This window comes from Rhinoraja longicauda, chromosome 5, assembly GCF_053455715.1.
Source record: "Rhinoraja longicauda isolate Sanriku21f chromosome 5, sRhiLon1.1, whole genome shotgun sequence".
Lineage (NCBI taxonomy): Eukaryota > Metazoa > Chordata > Chondrichthyes > Rajiformes > Arhynchobatidae > Rhinoraja > Rhinoraja longicauda.
Genome location: NC_135957.1, coordinates 47425455 through 47445946, shown reverse-complemented (window position 1 = coordinate 47445946; position 20492 = coordinate 47425455). Strand labels below are relative to the sequence as shown.

Genomic DNA, 20492 nt, shown 5'->3' with positions numbered 1-20492 from the left:
GTATTGAGTATAGAAGTTGGGAGGTTGTATAAGATGTTAGTGAGACCGCATTTAGAATGTGTAAGAAAATAACTGCAGATGCTGGTACAAATCGAAGGTATTTATTCACAAAATGCTGGAGTAACTCAGCAGGTCAGGCAGCATCTCAGGAGAGAAGGAATGAGCGACGTTTTGGGTCGAGACCCTTCTTCAGACTGAATGTGTTCAGTTCTGGGCACCATGTTATAGGAAAGATATTGTCAAGCTTGAAAGGGTTCAGAAAACAATTATGAGGATATTGCCAGGACTAGAGACTGTGAATTATAGGGAGAGGTTGAGTAGGCTGGGTCTCTATTCCTTGGAGCATAGGAGGACGAGGGGAGATCTTACAGAGGTATACAAAATCATGAGAGGAATAGATCGGTTAGATGCAGAGTCTTTTACCCAGAGTAGGGGAATCGAGGACCAGAAGACATAGGTTCAAGGTGAAGGGGAAAAGATTTAATAGGAATCCGAGGGGAGATTTTGTTTTCACACAGAGGGCGGTGGGTGTATGGAACAAGCTGCCAGAGGAGGTAGTTGAGGCTGAGACTATCCCATCATTTAAGAAAGAGTTGGACAGGTACGTGGTTAGGACAGGTTGAGGGTTATGGACCAAGTGCAGGCAAGTGGGACTAGGGTAACTGGGACATTGTTGGCTGGTGTGGGTGAGTTGGGCCGAAAGGCCTGTTTCCTCACTGTATCACTCTATGACTGACAATCTTTACACATCAACATGATCCAAACTGTGAAGCATTCATCTAATTTCTGTGGCAGCCATTTTCTTTTTAATATTTTGGGATCTAGCTACTGTTGGCAAAGCTCATATTTATTGCCAAATTGCTCATGAGAACATTGTGATGAGCCACATTCTTGAACAACTGCAGTCTATCTGGTGAAGATGTTGCAGCAATGGTTTTGGGTTGGGATGGGTAGATTTTAGATGCAGCATTGCTGAAGGAAGGGCAAGATATTTCCAGATAAGTGCAACTTGGAGTGATACCTGAAAGTAACGGCTTGTTCTGTGCAGTGGTGACTCCCAGAATGGGGGGATATCGATAACTACTCACTGATGGAAATTACTTTGTACATGGTCATGGAGAATATCATAGAATCATATTGCATTGAAACAGGCACCAGCCCAATATTTGCATGCTGACCAAGATGTCCCTTACCACCACCACCCCCCCCCATGCCTCCTTGGCACATGGATAGGAAAGGTTTGGTGGGATATTTGGCCAAACGGGGCTAGCTTAGATAGGGCATCATGGTCATCATAGACAAATTGGGCTGAAGGGCCTGTTACCATGCTGTATGACTCTCTTTATGACCGTGTTCAAAGTAATTTCCATCATTGAGTAATTATCGATATCCAACCCATCTACATTCTGGGAGTCACCACTGTACAGAAACTCAACTGGACCAGCCACAAAAGTACTGTGGCTGCAACAGCATCTCATTGACTGGCTATCCTGCAATTGATCACTGCCTGTCTAAAATTTCAAAGCATTTCCACGATCTACCGGAATGTCAGAAACATAATGAAATACTCTCCCTGCTCCAATAACACTCAGGAGGATAGAATTAAAAAAGCTTGATTGATGCCCCAATTATCACCTGAAGTTGTTAGAGGTTGGAATTATAGACGTAGGCTGTTAATTTGGTGGCAAGAACATGGCATTTCCCACATTCACTGATGGCCCAGAACCATATAGATTCTGCACTGCTTCATTTGCAGTGGAGTGCAAATGGAATTGAACATTGTGCAATGATTAGTGAATGTGATCGAAAGGATGTCAATGAAATAGCTATAATTTCCCCCGAACTGACACATTTTTCACTGCTTAATTTGGGTTTAAATTTAAGGCCTTGTGCATTTGAGAGAAACATGATCAGTCCATGTACCATTAGCTGCAATTTATGATTTAAAAAAATAAAATATATATATATACTGCTGCTTCTGTTCCACAAACCGCTAATGGAAATGAGCAGTTAGGCACAAATAACACTCGCTCTCAGTAGATCAAGCCATAAACAAATTGGAAATTATTTTCCAATTCTCATCATTAATTCATGCTTACATAATTGAAATGGCTTTCAGTCTTGGAGGGCAGATTAATCTTCATTATTTTCATTTCTGTAAGTTTTACATAGTCTGATCTGTTTGTGGAAATTATGAATGTGCACTGGTCCCTTTGGTAAGTGCATTCCGTTTTCTGTCCAGTTGCAAGACTGGTAATTTCATTAAATCTGTTGGTTCATGCCATGCTACAAAAATACTTAATTACAATATCGTAATACTTAATTACAATTATAATATTCATGCTTGTGCATCTCTTCAGATTTAAAACAAAAAAATGGCATTGGAGACATACTTAAGCCAGATAATTTTATAGAGTGCAGATCTGTCAAATAATGTCAGATATCAAATCTAGTGTTGGGCTCCATGGCCTGTGTATCTAATAAAGATCGGAACCTTACATTAATTTTAATTCCTCAAGCATCTTAAGTGTGTAATTTTAACTTTCATTGACTCTAACACAATATTGATTCTGAGAAATAAGGTAAAACTGTATTCTATTTAAATGTTTCATGACTGGATTTATTTGCTTGTTCATCAATTTTTAACTTCTGTAAAGATGCGAATGTTAGGAAGACATTGCGTGGACAAGGTTAATCTTTGATCTCCCAGCTACTTCACAGGCACTGGTGATAGATAGTCTGATTCCAGAACTGCACCTTGGCCTCAAGCCATAGAGACCCAATTGTCGCTGCGATGGTTAAGGTCAGCTTTTCCACTAGAAAGCTAATGTAGGACTTTATTTAGATCAGAATGCATAGTGACTTATCTTAGAAGATCAAGGGATATGGGGAGAAGGCAGGCACAGGTTACTGATTGTGGATGATCAGCCATGATCACAGTGAATGGCGGTGCTGGCTTGAAGGTCCGAATGGCCTCCTCCTGCACCTATTTTCTATGTTCCTAGAAGTGTCCTTAAAATTTTGCAACATTATTAAGCTTATGATAAATCAAAGCTGGAAAAGAAAACTCGGGCAGCAGACTCTGCTGGATCCCAAATAGATTAACATGACAGGAAAACCTAAAGGAGATGGAATCTGATGGCAAATTAAAATAGCTATAAAGTTGATATTAGAATTAGTACCTTTTGCACTGGAGCATTTTAATCATATACATGAATATTGTTGTTTTGATCATTATTTTAATCTCATATTTACTATCAACTAATATCCTAAATATTGCAAGAATCAGTGCTGCATGTGTTCAGAAACCCATGTGTGCTGAAATATCTAATTTCACCTGGAGCTGTAGCAATTGATCTGTGCAGCATCTAGTCAACTTGGAAGCCTTATTCCTGCTCATTATCCCATACTGAAAAGTAGCTGAGAGATTTGAGCTTCCATGCACGAGGAATTATTTTTGTGACTGAAAACATTTTACTGATTTATAAAAATGTGAAACAATGTGGCTATAAGTATTAAGAAAGTTTCTTACTTGGATAGGTATTTGATTCCTGCCTTTACATGCAAGAAATTATTTACGATTTTCATCCTAAATAACGGTCTTTATTAAAATATGTTTAACTAGGTTGCATAAAATTAAATGAATAAGATGTTTAAGGAAATGTAAATGACCTGTTTTATGAGACTGGGCGTTAGTTATTTTACATCCAGTCAACTTTCAATTGCCATGAATATATGTTTGCCCAAATAACCAAGGCAAATGTTTGCTCACTCTGAAGTTAATGAATTAATGATTCTGTGAGGCATTATATTTATTTTCCAATTTTACAAGCAGCATTGTGGATGCAGTTGAGCCCAGCCAATCACAGGTACTTTTTTTCTAATATTATCCCAAAACATTATCATTGTCAGTGAATGATACACATAGATAATAAGAACCAAAATATGCACAATGTCCATATGAAAAATTCTGCATTCATGAACAGTTTAAATTTTAGTCAATTTCACCTGCAATTTTCATTTGTGAAACCAGCACCAGAACAGATTTAAAATAAAATAAAGAAAAAACCTTTATGCAAATTAGAGGGTAAACCAACAGATTTCAATCATGTTCAGTTTGGGTCAACCTGCTTTAGAAGAATACATGAAACTGGAAGGGGTTCAATAAAAGATTAAGATGTTAGTTCTGTAGAGAGGTGGGACCAGTACAAACAGGACGGTCTGCACCTGAGCTGGAATGGAACCAATGTCCTAATAATAATAATAATAATAATAATAATATTCATTTATTGTCATTGCAACGAGTATAACGAAATAAAAAAATAGCCAATCCTGACGGTGCGTAAAAACATATATGCAATAAATGCAAAAACAAATAAATACAATTATATTAAGTACAAAAGTTTTAACAGTGTTGCCTAGTGCAGAAGGTAGTGTTCAGTTCTCGTATGGCCCTGGGGTAAAAACTGTTCTTAAGTCTGTTTGTTCGGGATTTGATCGACCTGAAACGTCGACCAGAGGGCAGATGAACAAACAGACGGTGGCCGGGGTGGGATGGATCTTTTATTATTTTGCCTGCTCTACTGAGGCAGCGTAGGCTGAACAGGTGCTCCAGGGAGGGCAGTGAGCAGCCGATGATCTTCTGGGCCGTCGTGATGACCCTCTGAAGGGCCTTCCTGTCCTTTTCTGAGCAGCTGGCATACCATGTGGTTATACAGTATGCCAGCACACTCTCGATGGAGCAGCGATAGAAGGACATCATGAGCTTCTCCTGCAGGTTGGTTTTCCTGAGGATCCTCAGGAAGTGGAGTCTCTGCTGTGCCTTCTTCACTGTGGTGATGGTGTTGGTAGACCAGGTAAGATCCTCTGCGATGTGCGTACCCAGGAACCTGAAAGCGGGTACCCTTTCCACACAGACCCCATTGATGTAGAGTGGGTCGTATTCTGCACTGGTTTTCCTGAAGTCTATTATAAGTTCCTTTGTTTTGGAGGAGTTCAGGACAAGATTGTTCACTGAACACCATGCTGTCAGCCTTTGGATTTCATCCCTGTAGGCTGCCTCATCTCCTCCTGAGATGAGTCCAACCACAGTCGTGTCATCCGCGAACTTGATGATGGTGTTGGTGGGATGGGTGGGGGCGCAGTCGTGAGTGTAGAGGGAGTAAAGGATGGGGCTCAACACACAGCCCTGTGGTGAGCCGGTGCTCAGTGTAATGGTGGAGGAGAGGTGAGGGCCTATTTTGACGGTCTGGGGGCGGTTGGTCAGGAAGTCCTTGATCCATTGGCAGATGGTTTGGGAAAATCCAAGGTCAGAAAGTTTGGTGACCAGTCTGCTCGGGATGACCGTGTTAAAGGCAGAGCTGAAGTCGAGGAAGAGCATCCTCACATAGCTCCCCTGGTGTTCAAGGTGGGAGTGTTTGCTAGTGCTGTCGGGGAGGATTTAAACTAATGTGGCAGGGGGGTGGGAGCAGGAGCAGAGAGACAGAGGGGTGTAAAATGAGGGTAGAAGCAACAGGTAGCAAGGTGAAAAGTAAAAGTGGCAGGCAGACACATCCAGGGCAAAAATCAAAAAGGGCCACTTTTCAACATAATTGTATAAGGGGTAAGAGAGTTGTAAAAACAAGCCTGAAGGCTTTGTGTCTCAATGCAAGGAGTATACGTAATAAGGTGGATGAATTAAATGTGGAGATAGTTATTAATGATTATGATATAGTTGGGATTACGGAGACATGGCTCCAGGGTGACCAAGGCTGGGAGCTCAACATCCAGGGATATTCTATATTCAGGCGGGATAGACAGAAAGGAAAAGGAGGTGGGGTAGCATTACTGGTTAGAGAGGAGATTAAAGCAGTGGAAAGGAAGGACATTAGCTTGGAGGAAGTGGAATCGATATGGGTAGAGCTATGAAACACTAAGGGGCAGAAAACGCTAGTGGGAGTTGTGTACAGGCCACCTAACAGCAATAGTGAGGTTGGGGATGGCATCAAGCAGGAAATTAGAAATGCATGCACTAAAGGTGCAGCAGTTATAATGGGTGACTTCAATCTACATATAGATTGGGTGAACCAAACTGGCAGGGGTGCTGAGGAAGAGGATTTCTTGGAATGTTTGAGAGATGGTTTTCTAAACCAACATGTCGAGGAACCAACGAGAGAACAGGCCATTCTAGACTGGGTATTGAGTAATGAGGAAGGGTTAGTTAGCAGTCTTGTTGTGCGAGGCCCCTTGGGCAAGAGTGATCATAATATGGTAGAGTTCTTCATTAGGATGGAGAGTGACAAAGTCGATACAGAAACAAGTGTTCTGAACTTAAAGAAAGGTAACTTTGAGGGTATGAGGCGTGAATTGTCCAAGATAGACTGGCGATTGATGCTGAAAGGGTTGACGGTGGACATGCAATGGAAGGCATTTAAAGGTCGCATGAATGAACTACAACAAGTGTTCATCCCGGTTTGGCAAAAGAACAAACCAGGAAAGGTAGTGCATCCGTGGCTAACAAGGGAAATCAAGGATAGTATTAAAACAAAAGATGAAGCATACAGATTAGCCAGAAAAAGTAGCATACCAGAGGACTGGGAGAAATTCAGAGTCCAGCAGAGGAGGACAAAGGGCTTAATTAGGAAAGGGAAAATAGTTTACGAGGGAAAACTGGCAAGGAACATAAAAACTGACTGCAAAAGCTTTTATAGATATGTCAAGAGAAAAAGATTAGTTAAGACAAATGTAGGTCCCTTGCAGTTGGAAACAGGTGAATTGATCATAGGGAACAAGGAGATGGCAGACCAATTGAACAAATACTTTGGTTCTGTCTTCACTAAGGAAGACATAAACCATCTGCCGGAAATAGCAGGGGACCGGGGGTCTAATGAGATGGAGGAACTGAGGGAAATCCAGGTTAGTCGGGAAGTGGTGTTAGGTAAATTAAATGGATTAAAGACAGATAAATCCCCAGGGCCAGATAGGCTGCATCCCAGAGTGCTTAAGGAAGTAGCCTCAGAAATAGTGGATGCATTAGTGATAATTTTTCAAAACTCTTTAGATTCTGGAGTAGTTCCTGAGGACTGGAGGGTAGCTAATGTAACCTCACTTTTTAAAAAGGGAGGGAGAGAGAAAACGGGGAATTATAGACCAGTTAGCCTAACATCGGTAGTGGGGAAAATGCTAGAGTCAGTTATTAAAGATGTGATAGCATCACATTTGGAAAGTGGTGAAATCATCAGACAAAGTCAGCATGGATTTACCAAAGGCAAATCATGTCTGACGAATCTTATAGAATTTTTCGAGGATGTAACTAGTAGAGTGGATAAGGGAGAACCAGTCGATGTGTTATATCTGGACTTTCAGAAGGCCTTCGACAAGGTCCCACATAGGAGATTGGTGTACAAACTTAAAGCACACGGTATTGAGGGTTCAGTGTTGAGGTGGATAGAAAATTGGTTGGCGGACAGGAAGCAAAGAGTAGGAATAAACGGGTCCTTTTCGGAATGGCAGGCAGTGACTAGTGGGGTACCGCAAGGCTCAGTGCTGGGACCCCAGTTATTTACAGTGTATATTAATGATTTGGACGAGGGAATTGAATGCAACATCTCGAAGTTTGCGGATGACACGGAGCTGGGTGGCAGTGTTAGCTGCGAGGAGGATGCTAGGAGGCTGCAGAGTGACTTGGATAGATTAGGCGAGTGGGCAAATGCATGGCAGATGCAATATAATGTGGATAAATGTGAGGTTATCCACTTTGGCGGCAAGAACAGGAAAGCAGAGTATTACCTGAATGGTGACCGATTGGGAGAAGGGGAGATGCAACGTGACCTGGGTGTCATGGTGCACCAGTCATTGAAAGCAAGCATGCAGGTGCAGCAGGCAGTGAAGAAAGCGAATGGTATGTTGGCATTCATAGCAAGAGGATTTGAGTTTAGGAGCAGGGAGGTTCTGCTGCAGTTGTACAGGGCCTTGGTGAGACCGCACCTGGAGTATTGTGTGCAGTTTTGGTCTCCTAACCTGAGGAAAGACGTTCTTGCCTTAGAGGGAGTACAGAGAAGGTTCACCAGATTGATCCCTGGGATGGCAGGACTTTCATATGAGGAAAGACTGGATAGATTGGGCATGTACTCGCTGGAATTTAGAAGACTGAGGGGGGATCTTATAGAAACATATAAAATTCTTAAGGGGTTGGAGAGGCTAGATGCGGGAAGATTGTTCCCGATGTTGGGGGAGTCCAGAACCAAGGGTCACAGCATAAGGATAAGGGGGAAGTCTTTTAGGACCGAGATGAGAAAACATTTCTTCACACAGAGAGTGGTGAGTCTGTGGAATTCTCTGCCACAGAAGGTAGTTGAGGCCAGTTCATTGGCTATATTTAAGAGGGAGTTAGATGTGGCCCTTTTTGCTAAAGGGATCAGGGGGTATGGAGAGAAGGCAGGTACAGGCTACTGAGCTGGATGATCAGCCATGATCATATTGAACGACGGTGCAGGCTCGAAGGGCCGAATGGCCTACTCCTGCACCTATTTTCTATGTTTCTATGTTTTCTATGTTTCTATGTTATCATGTTTGGAAGGTTAGAGTTATAAGGAATGGCTCGGTAGGTTAGGAATGGGGAGGGGTGACTTTAGAGAGTTTTAAAAATCATGAGGAGCGCAGATAAGACGAATAACCACAACTCTTTCCTTGGGATGAGAGAGTCTAAAACCAGAGGGCATAGCTTTACAATGAGCGGGGGAATCATTTAAAAAGGACCCGAGAGGTAACATTTTCACGCAAATGTTAGTGTGTATATGGAGGGAGTTGCCAGAGCAAGTAGAAGATGAGAGTACAATTAATGACATTTAAAGATACCCATAGCCCCAGATGGTATTACAATCTCAGTCACCACGACTGATGTCAGTAAATCTTTCATGAGGGTGAACCCTTGGAAATGTCTGGATCTGATGGACGGACTGATGGTCTGGCTCTATAAACACCAAATTTACATCCCCCCACGAGTTCATGCTGGAGATGGAGACATAGTGTCCTTGTCTCTATTTTATCCCTCTGTAGTACAATGGTGCAAAGCTCAGGATGTTCTGGCACTAATGCCTCTAATTTTGTCTATTGTTCCTACATTGTGACAGATGGCACCCTCCCCCAACCAGTGTAGCGAAAGCTAGGGTCTCAAATATTAATCAATTAACCTTGTCCTTTAGTCTATACTGGCCAATGTATACGAGTGTCTCATTTGCTTTGACACATTGAACACCTATACTCTGTTTCTTAGGAATATTCCTTAAGTGGCTTCCTGCTGAGAGATGCAAGCTTGCTCCACTCATTGTTAACACAGCTGTCACTGTAATTTTGCAACCAATTATTGTTTACATTTGGAATTGGTTTGAAGGCAGGATCTTGTTTGTATTAATAGTTGATATATTTTGTCCAGGATCATGTTTATATTAATAGTTTAATTTATCATGATTTTGACTGCTACATCCTCACTCAAATCCTCAAATAGCCAAAAAAGTATTTAATTGTGATATGTATATACATAATGGGACAATGAAATTACTTGATGTAGCTTAACAGACCCGTAAACACAATATAATTGAAGATACAATAAAATAACTAATATTAGATAACCATAATAATGCAAAAACTATCTGCAGTGTAATCAAAGACAGTCCATAGAATATCATCATTTCTGACAGCAGTGTAATTTACAAGAATTTGATTGCTCAAACATTTGATTGAAGTTACTGTTTTCTGGCTCCAATACCACCTTCCCAATTTGTAGCAGCAAAATGTGAGCATGGCCAGCATGGTGTGGTCTTTTTATATTGGCGTTCATAGATCCCCTTTGGCGAGAATATAAGAAAATAACTGCAGATGCTGGTACAAATCGAAGGTATTTATTCACAAAATGCTGGAGTAACTCAGCAGGTCAGGCAGCATCTCAGGAGAGAAGGAATGGGTGATGTTTCAGGTCGAGACCCTTCTTCAGGCCCTTTGGTGAGAAGATCAATATATATGATGGACCAGACAGTCTACTACTGTAGTCTCCTTCGTATCTGAGCATTTCAATTGTCAAACCAGGCCGTGAAGCAACCAGTCAATGTGCTTTTTAGTGTACATCTATAGAAAGCTTGCTAGCAAGAGTATTTGGCAACATACCAAGTTTCCTAAGGGATTGAAGACATTTCCTTGGGATTACATCGATGTGCAAGGCCCAGGACAGATCTTCGGAAACATGCACACCAAGGAACTTGAAGCTGTTGACTTTCACCATCACTGATCAGAGTCCATGTGGATCCTCGGCTTTCCCCTCCTGAAGTCAATGATCAGCTCCTTGCTCATGTTGAGAGCAAGTTTGTTGTTCTGGCGCCATTCAGATTTTCAATTTCCTTCCTGTATGGTGACTTATTACGTTATTCATCCAATAACAATGATATCATGGTGAATTTAGTTAGTATTAAAGATGGTGTTGGAAGTGTCTGGCTACATAGTCATGAGTCCAGAGAGAGAAGAGGACTGAGCACTAGTGTGGGGTCTTTAGTTTGTCTGATATTGATGATTTGTTGAGAATGTAGGTTGCATGATTAGCAAGTTTGCAGGTTCTTGATTATTAAGAGTGTTAAATGTTACAGGGAGAACGAGAAGAGAGTTCAGAGGGGAAAATTAGATTCACCATGATTGAATGGCAGAGTAGACTTGAATGTATGCTGAATGCCCAATTCTGCTCTTGCATCTTGTGGACATAAATTGCCAGTATAGTCGACAGCAAAGGTGGTTGTGTAAGGTTTCAATAGAATCTAGATCAACCAGTAAAGTAGGCAAGGGAATGATAAATGGAATTGAACTTATACAAGTGCAAAATGATGTATTTTTAGGAAGTTAAACCAGGGCAGTTGAGAAGGGCTGTTGAACAGAGACCTTGGGGAAAGTATATAGTTCACTGAAAGAGGCAAAAACAGTTAAAGGATGGTGCAGAAGGCATAAAATATGCTTGCCATCATCAGCCAAGGCATTAAGTACTGCTCATGATACCAGCATCTGCAGTGTGCTGAAGGAACTCAGCAGGTCATTCATCATTGGTCTGATGAAGGGACCTACCTAGTAATATCCCCTGCCCATTTCCTCCACACATGCAGCCTGACCATCTGCGTTCTTGCAGCATGGCCATTTGCATTCTGTACAAGTGTTGGGACAACATGCTGCAGTTCTACAATGCATTGGTTGGGCTGCAGTGGCGTATTGGGCATAGCTCTGGTTGCCACATTTGAGGAGATGGGTGATTAAGCAAAGGGAATGGAAGGGGTTGTAGAAAAGATTCACAATGTTGTTGGCTGGATTGGAGGACTGGACTTTAAGGAGAAATTGGATTAACAGTCCATTTTTTCCTGGAGCACAGGAGACTGAGGTGACATGATAGAGGTAGATAAATTATGAAAAACATAAGATAGGTATCAAGCTGGAGTCCATTTCCCATGGTAGGGGTATCCAAGTACGTAAAACTAGATGGCAAGGTAGCAGTTTTAAAGTAGATCTGAGGGGCACGTTTAAAACATAAATAAAAAAATTGGTATCTGGAAATGAATTGCCAGAACGGGCCGTGTAGGCAGTTCCTCGCAACATTTAATAGGCATCTAGACAAATATTTGAATGAGCAGGGCCTAGATAAATATGGAATTAAGGCAGATAAATGGGATTCAGATTGTATAGTAGTTGGTATAGACACAGTGGGCTGAAGAGCCTGTTTGTGTGCTGTACAATGCCTCGACACTGACTCTGATTCAAGATTCAAGATTCAAGATATATTTATTTGTCCTTATTTAATATGCTAAGGCGGTTATAGTTTAAGCTTCCTTGCATTAGAAATGGATTGCAAGATGGGTAAAACTATTAGTAATTATTGTCAATTCCAGACTGTCGCTTCCCTTAACTGTGGTATGCAGACTTATTTGGATAAGTCCAAATATCAATTCCTTATGGTCAAGAGATCTTGTCCCTGTGAGTGTAGAAGCCTCATGGCTGAATACAATGTTTGACGTTAGGAGGAATTTGTCCATCATATCACAATGAATTTAAATGCCAGTTTTGATATCCATCTCCTCCTTACTTTATTTTTGTCAATAATATCATGTACCTTATGGATTACAAGGACTAATTTATTCCCTGTTAAGTTGGTTGAGCCAAGAAGTTTTGCCATTGAACAAGTCTGAAACCATCATACAGATTAAAAATATCAATATGTTCTATATATATATAAATATAAATAAAACTGTTGTTGACAATATAGATTTATCAACTGACCACCATGTTAGCTCATGAATAGTAATGTGAATGGTTTCGCTTTTCTAATTTCAGACTAGCCGAGTCTCGAACAAGTAAACAACGCAAGAATATCTCCAATCTTCAGGATTCTCAGGTAAAGGAGACAAACCTGTCAGCCACAGACACAAGCAAAGTGTTCTCGTCCCTTACAGACTCGGACACAGGAGATTTGTCACCGGTTCAGGCAGAGCTGCCACTTTCTCATTGATTTGGATGTCATTCTAGTCACAGAACATGCTGAGGAAAGAGCTGGAGGGAAATGTACTGCTGGAAAATCATCTTTTTCCTCTTCATATTGATGCCTTAATAGCTAACCATATTTTACAAAAATGTGTTTACCTTTGAACCAATATTTACACGCAACAAATGTATTTGCATTTTTGACAACCATGCCCGTGATTGAATAAATCCTAGACACTTCAGCAGCTTGTAGACAAAGTGCTGAGAAAGGCAAAGAGGAAGGAGCAGCAATACAAAATAGAAACAATGGCTTTTCCACCTATGGATCTGGCAGAGTGCACAGGAACAGACAAGCAGCTGTATTGCAGAAGAGTCAAACATCAAGTGGAATATTCAAATGCAATTCCACTTACGGCCACCAGTCAACAATTTCACAGGTGGTGGTTAAACAAGTGCTGCTGCATACCAGCTGAAGCACATGTCCTCTAGAGAACAGGCAGAGAGCCTGATGGATGCCCAGATACATCACCTCTTCCTTTTGATGTGTTCCTACTGTCAGTAACGAGAACTTTCTAGTCATAAATTTTTCTGCATGGCTACTGTTTTTTGTGAGCTGTACACCAAGATTGATCGAGATCATTCAAGTACAAATTGGATATACTGCACTTGTGTCATGTATTTGTAAATTGTAGAGTGCCTGGGAGAAAGGTGGTGACTTCACACTCTACCCCCCCCCCCACCTCCGCTAATGAGAGGCTTAGATAAGATAGACAGTCAGAACCTCCTCCCTCCCCCCCCCCGCTAATGAGAGGCTTAGATAAGATAGACAGTCAGAACCTCCCTCCCCCCCCCCCCCCCCAACAACTTGCACCTCACCGGTTTACCTATCATCAGTTATGGGTTTAACCTCATTGAAACTTAGGATAATGAAAGGCATAGATATCGCAGATACGGAAAGGATGTTTCCACTGGTGGGAGACTATACGGCCGGAGGTCATAGCCTCAGAATTAAAGGGCACTCCTTTAGAAAGGAGGTGAGGAAGAACTTCTTTAGTCAGAGGGTAGTTAATCTGTGGAGGCCAAGTCAGTGGATATTTTTAAGGCAATGATAGATTCAGGCTGGGTCGCCTGGGCAAGGGCGTCTGATGTTGTGAGACCCGAAACACCCGATGACCCCAGGTCACATCACTGAGGATGAGTCCCAGTGCATCCAGAAGATGTATCTTGCACATGGATTAGAATGGGTGTCAAGGGTTATGGGGAGAAGGTAGGAAAATGGGATTAGGAGGCAGAAATCAGCCATGATTGAATGGCGGAGTAGACTAGATAGGCCGCATGGCCTAATACTACTCGTATTACTAGTGAACAGATTATCCGTCACCAATTAAGTCAAAAATTTGTTGTAGATGAATGTATGATTTCTACTAACCATTAAGTTTACTGGTCTTATAATTGTACAGTTGACACTGGAGACAGCCAATTTATCTCTAATATGATAAGAGTAGGGTGGCAGGCTATCCGTCGAAGCACCAGGCGAAGATGTATTCCTGCACAAAAATACACAAACAGCAGCGACAGCCATCTAGCTATAAAAGTGGCTACTGCCATTTCTATCCACAGCTACACACATTTAATTTTTAATCTGCAAATTCAATACAATCTTGCTTACAGATTGATGGTTAATATTCCAAATGTTTGAAATAATTGTGGAAGTTTAGTTTTAGATAAATGCAGCCCATCCCTAAACACATCTTTTCATTTGATTTTGAATGGTATGCATTTTATTTTCAAAAATGTATATTTCTCCAGCTTCTGTCTCTGTATCACAATGATGGTCAAACAAAGATTGGTTACAAAAGATGGTGTTAAGTTTGTGTTTGTTGAACTTTATCATTGGAGACTGATGTATACATTGTGCTATGCTGTGCGTCTGAAAAAAGTTAATTGTTAAGTGTACGTACAAAGAGGGTCAGTCTTGGCCATCATGCAATTTAAGTCACCTTTAAAGCATATATTGTACATTTTAAATCTGATTTTCACAATGCTGCATGCCCTCGCATCAATTTGTGAAATATTGTGATCGCTAAAGTAATGTCCCAGTTACTAAAATATTATGGTTACCAAATAAACAACCAGATTATTTCTTTACTTCAGCCTCCTTTACATTGACATAGACAAGCCGACAGTTGGGTTGAACACTTGTGCTCTATCTACCAAGACCTACTAGAACTCTGGGTTGTCAACCATTTTATCTCCCCTTCACATAGATACCTTTGTCCTTGGCCTCTTCCATTACCAGAGTGAGGCCGCACGCAAACTGGAAGAACAGCACCTCAGTCTGCTTAGGCAACTTGCAACTCAATGGTATGAAAATTGAATTTGCCAATTTCAAGTAATACTCCCCTCTTTCTTCATCCCCACCCCTCCTTCTCCCTCGCTCTACATTTCGCTCCTCTTTCCTTATCCAACACCATTTGTCTCCTTTTCACCCATCTGCCAATCACCAGTATCACCACCTGCCACGGTTTGCCTCACACTCACCTCTTTTCCAACTCTCTCCTCTCCACTCCATTTGGTCCGAAAGGTACAAAATATAATCTGTCCATTCCCTCCACAGATGCTGCCCGACCCTCTGAGTTCCTCTTTCTCCTTGTTTTGCTCAAGATTCAAGCATCTGCAGTCTCTTGTGTCAATGTTTTTCAAAATTCAACTTTGTTTTCTAAACTATAGTATCTTGACATTATCAATATTCAATGTGGAAAAAAATCTTTTATAGTATTGAAAACTTTGAATCTAGGTCATCTTTGTGTCAAGTTTTTACATTTAAGGAAGTTCTGATTTGAAGTGATATAAACCAGCTTCACCCCCTGGACATATTATGCATAATTTACAGACAACAGCTTTCATGGATTCCATTTTGAATGGCAACTAAATGTTAAGTTTTTAAAATGAATATAAACTGGAAATGCTGCAGATTTTTAAACCAGCATAACTTTGGCTTAAGAATTTTACTTTTCCAATCGATGCTGCAGTAAACAGTAAATGAACTTGAAAAGAAAATGGCACTGGTGGTCTTTTTTAAACTACAGTTGTCATAGACCTACATTAGTATATCATTTTGACCCACTTTCATTTAATTGATATTGTGTGGAAGACCCAGCTTTGTCTTGGCACTATTGGTTTTGCTGCTTTATATTGGTGCATTGAAAATGTTAACAAATAATTTTTTGATAAATAACTGAATGGGGTTGTGCAGAATACTGGATATTTAATATAAGTAAAATAATTTATTCCATTATTATGGATCTTAATGGCAAATATTATAATTTATTACCATCTAGTGCCGTTTATAGAAATCTTATTTTCAGGTTAATTAGCACCGAATGGATTATTTGGAATTGACCTGTGCCATTTAAAGGAAAAACATCTTAAAATATTAACCGTATGATTTTGTTTGTAGTCTTGCATTAATTCAAAGCATGAAGCTTTAAGTAATTAAATTAGAAATTGAGACGACATTAATACATTTAGCAATGAATGTTTGCAGTTTAGTTTCTATGCAAACAGGATGCTTTCTTTCGGAGTGCATTTTATACAAACACTACAGCATTTGGTTTGGACTAAATTGCACTGCAATTTTGTTCCCCGGTACAACAGCAAATGTAGTTCTTCCAAATACAGATACTGCATTAATACTACCAAATTCATGTAAACTTATCCTCGCACTCAAATTCCAACTGAGACTATGTATTGAAGGACACAAAATGCAAAGTTTGGTTACCCATAATAAAGTTCCGGTCTGGGAATACTGTGGATGTCATACAAATGGCAGCATTGTACAAACCAAATATGTCAGCTTCTAAAGTAGTAATTCACAATTTGATAGTATTCTAATGACTGTACAACTGCAGAATTTTGGGATCAAATGCATTGTGATAAAATACCAGTTGTGATTTTTATTAATAAACATGTAATAAAAATCCTGAGACATTTTAAATTAGGATTTGTCTTGATTGAAAGAATGGGCAAATGCAAGCTGGAGCAAAGTGTGAGAGATATTTCATTGGCATAGCTGCACACCGACAGATTTATTTCTGCTATTTAGAGCAGGCACTGAGCAGATTGCTCCCCATGTTAAGGAGGAAGTTTTTCCATCGCGCTTTTGAAAAATGGAAAAGCCAGGGACACATTAGAGAAAGGAGTAAGTAGTCTGTTTGGCGAGAGAGCTGGAGCAGAAAGCAGAAGTACAGCAGAAGAGGCTGCAGGCTTGGGCAAAGAATACCATTGAGGCAATTTGAAAATGTTACATGACATGGTTATTTTTTGTGCACAACCCGCAGGCATTGCCACTTTCATTTCACTGCACATCGAGTATGTGTATGTGACAAATAAATTTGACTTGACTTGACTTGACTTGAATAACTAGGAACAGAGGGCTTCAAATTACTACAAAAGGCAATGCATTATTAGCACTAAATCTAACAAACTAGAGTTAGGAATTACATGCATCGGGAGGAACTGCAGTTGATAGTTTACAACAAAGATTGTCACAAAATGCTGGAGTAACTCAGCGGGTCAGGCGGCATCTCTGGAGAGAAGGAATGGTTCTTCAGTCTGAAGGATCTCGACCCGAAACGTCACCCATTCCTTCTACCCAGAGATACTGCCTGACCCGCTGAGTTACTCCAGCATTTTGTGTCTACCTTCATTAGGAATTACTTCATATGGCATCAGAACTCAAAACACATTTGGGTCTCCCGACAAAGTCTAACTGACATTGCCTTATTGACTAAATTTAAAGAAACAAGGCAATGGAATAAAATCTTCAGAAACCAGGTCATGAGCCTTCAGTGTCCCTTTTCCAGACACAAGTGCAGCCAGGCCCCTGCAAGACCACCCAGCATTCAACAAAAACGTCAAACAGAATGTGTAGGAAGGAACTGCAGATGCTGGTTTACAATGGAGATAGACACAAAAAGCTAGAGAAACTCAGCGGGTCAGGCAGCATTGCTGGAGAAAAGGAATAGGTGGCATTTTGGGTTGAGAACGTCTGAAAAAGGGGCTTGACCTGAAATGTCACCTATTCCTTTTCTCCAGAGATACTGCCTGATCCACTGAGTTACTCCACCTTTGTGTCCATCTTCAAAATTAGTAACAATTGGATTAAAATAATTCTGACATACTGGTAGCAACAAAAAAAAAAAAATCTAGTGTTAATACATCTTACAACATTTACTAAGTGAATGCGTATGGATTGTAGAAATCAGAGTACAGGCTTCTAAAATTCTTCCAATTTTTAAATAATTCTTGAGGGAATAAAATAGTGCATGAATCTAGTTTCACACGACTCAAATTTTAGTAACAATGATGACTAAGCCAACTATTTAAAAAAACATTGGGTGGTTTTTACATCAATAGTACGTGAAACAAGTTCACACACGTGCTCACATTCTTCAATTTAGAACAGTACAGCACAGGAAGAGGCCCTTTGGCCCAATCTCTGCTGTACACAATGCCAAGATCAACTCTTAACTACCTGGGGGGGGGGGTGAAGGGTCAGAATCTGTACTCTATCAATGCCTTTCAATTTAATATCCTTCTATCAGGTCTCCCCTCAACCAAAGACTAAAACTGCAGTATGCTGGAGTGAAGCATCACTGACAGATGCTCCTGGATTTATGCATTTAATTGTAAAACAGTGAGCAAGGCAGCGAATGCCGACAATTCTGCTGTGATATCTGCAAACATTTCAGGCCATGGACATTACTAAATTTTATGCAATACTCTCCAACTTCAAAGTAGGTGATTTAAAAAAAAAAAAATCATGGTTGAATCTTTTCCCAATTCATGGGCCATAACCGAGTCACATTTAACAATTAGCTTAAAAACTGTTGGAAATTATAAAAAGACTTTAAATAGGCGTTCAATAAATTGTAATTTAAGATATCAAGGTTGAGCCACAGATCAGGAATAAAAATGGTTTTCAAAAAGAAAACAGGACTTAAAAGGAAGATCATCATTGGCAAAACACATGCAAATGCTGTTCGTACCATTTACTAAAGTGATTTGGTACTGGAAATAGGGACACATAATTCAAGACAATGTTCTACACTGCCTAATCCTTGCATTTCTAGCTGGGTGCCATCTCTCAGAATCCCCATCAGTAACTTTCCCATCTTGAGGTTCACAGTTTTGGTCTTGCAGCCCTTCTTAAATAAAGTCACAATATTAGCTATCTCACATCTGTCACCTGTGGCTAAGGAAGGTACAAAAATCTGATTGTGTGGTCTACCTACTCTGACCTACTAATAGGGTAGAGTAGGATCTGAGAAGATCCTACTCTACTCTATCAGCCAAGGATATCCAATGTTCTCTTTTTGCCCTTCCAATTTCCTTTCTGGGTGTATTCCCATGTCTTAGACTTTGCTTAATCCCAGCTACCTGCACCAGACACACGGCTCTTTTCCAGACTGGAGCCTCAATATTGCTCTTCAACTAGCGTTTCCCCAATCCTTCCACTCTTGCTCTTTATTTTAACATGACCATGTTGGCCCCGAGCACTACCCTCCTCCCTTTAAAAGCCTCCCACTAATCAGACATCCCTTTACCTGCTAACTGCTTCTCCCAGTCGAGCTTTGCAAGTTCCTCTCTCGTACCATCAAAATTAGCCTTGCCTCAATTTAATTCTTAGACTTGTGGGCCAATCCGTTCTCTCTTCCCCCAACAATTTAAAAATTAAGAGTCACTGGTCACCTATGGTTACTTATCTCAAAGTGCTCCCCCACTGAGGTTCAGTCACTTGCCCAGTCTCATTTCCCAGGAGGAAGTCATGTGTTGCCCCCTTCAATAGAGCCACCTACATATTGCAACTTTGTTGGACATTTAAATAGCCCTATCAAAACCCTTAGCACCACAGCAATCCCAATATTAAGGGTTAAAATGATCTACTATTACAACCCTATTGTTCTTACAGCTATTTGCTATCACCCTACATGTTTGGTCCAATTCTCCAATTCCAATTTATCTTTTGGGGGGGGGGGGGGGGGGAGAAAAGAGAATGTAGATTAAAATCTCATGACAATTGCAGTTCCTTTCAAATATCATCATCATATCATATCATATATATACAGCGCGGAAACAGGCCTTTTCGGCCCACCAAGTCCGCGCCGCCCAGCGATCCCCGCACATTAACACTATCCTACACCCACTAGGGACAATTTTTTTACATTTACCCAGTCAATTAACCTACATACCTGTACGTCTTTGGAGTGTGGGAGGAAACCGAAGATCTCGGAGAAAACCCACGCAGGTCACGGGGAGAACGTACAAACTCCTTACAGTGCAGCACCCGTAGTCAGGATCGAACCTGAGTCTCCGGCGCTGCATTCGCTGTAAAGCAGCAACGCTACCGCTGCGCTACCGTGCCGCCCCATACCCTTGACATTTCCCCATTTATGCTCCAATCTACTGAGAGGTTACATTTTGGGGCACTATATCCCCCAACTCCCACGCATGTCTTTTCCCAACCACTCATGATTTGAATCCAGATTATTTATACATATTACTATTGGCTGCCTCTATTATCATAACTCGACACCACTTCTTTATTTTTTTGTCATTTCTTTGCCTATACTTGAACAAACCACCAGATGGAGCTCACATCATGGGGAAAAAAATTCATATTGCATCCAGCAAGATTGTAAGTAAATATGTCAACAATGAGCAAGGTGATGCGAAAATATCAGTGTCACTAGTTTTATAAATACAAGACGATTCAGTTCCTTAACTCATGGGAATAACAAGGGTATTGATCCCAAGTGATTCAAGTGGCATTGGCAGATTGTGGCCGACAAATCCATTATTAAAAATATCTAACCAGAGGTTGAAACCCCTGTTAGGCACAAAATCCTGGAGTAACTCAGCGGGTCAGATTGCATCTCTGGAGAAAAGGAATATGTCACACTTCTGGTTGAGACCCTTCTTCAGACCGCAGGACTGGAATCTTTCAATAA

At 40.8% G+C, this 20492-nt stretch overlaps 1 protein-coding gene across 8 annotated transcripts in view; it reads left to right on the top strand.

Annotated features, from left to right (window-relative positions):
- LOC144593616 (low density lipoprotein receptor adapter protein 1-B-like) overlaps positions 1 to 16462 on the top strand; it is a 75739-nt gene extending 59277 nt beyond the window's left edge. For 5 of the 8 annotated variants that reach the window (XM_078399463.1, XM_078399460.1, XM_078399465.1 and 2 more), the window contains exon 9: positions 12334 to 16462. In XM_078399463.1, coding sequence (XP_078255589.1) covers positions 12334 to 12508 — 175 coding nt within the window. In that variant the 3' untranslated portion in view covers positions 12509 to 16462. Of the gene's footprint in view, positions 1 to 3835; positions 3870 to 12333 lie in introns of all 8 variants that reach the window. The other 3 variants (XM_078399464.1, XM_078399468.1, XM_078399467.1) reach the window with 3 other exon arrangements.
- Positions 16463 to 20492: the final 4030 nt, after the last annotated feature.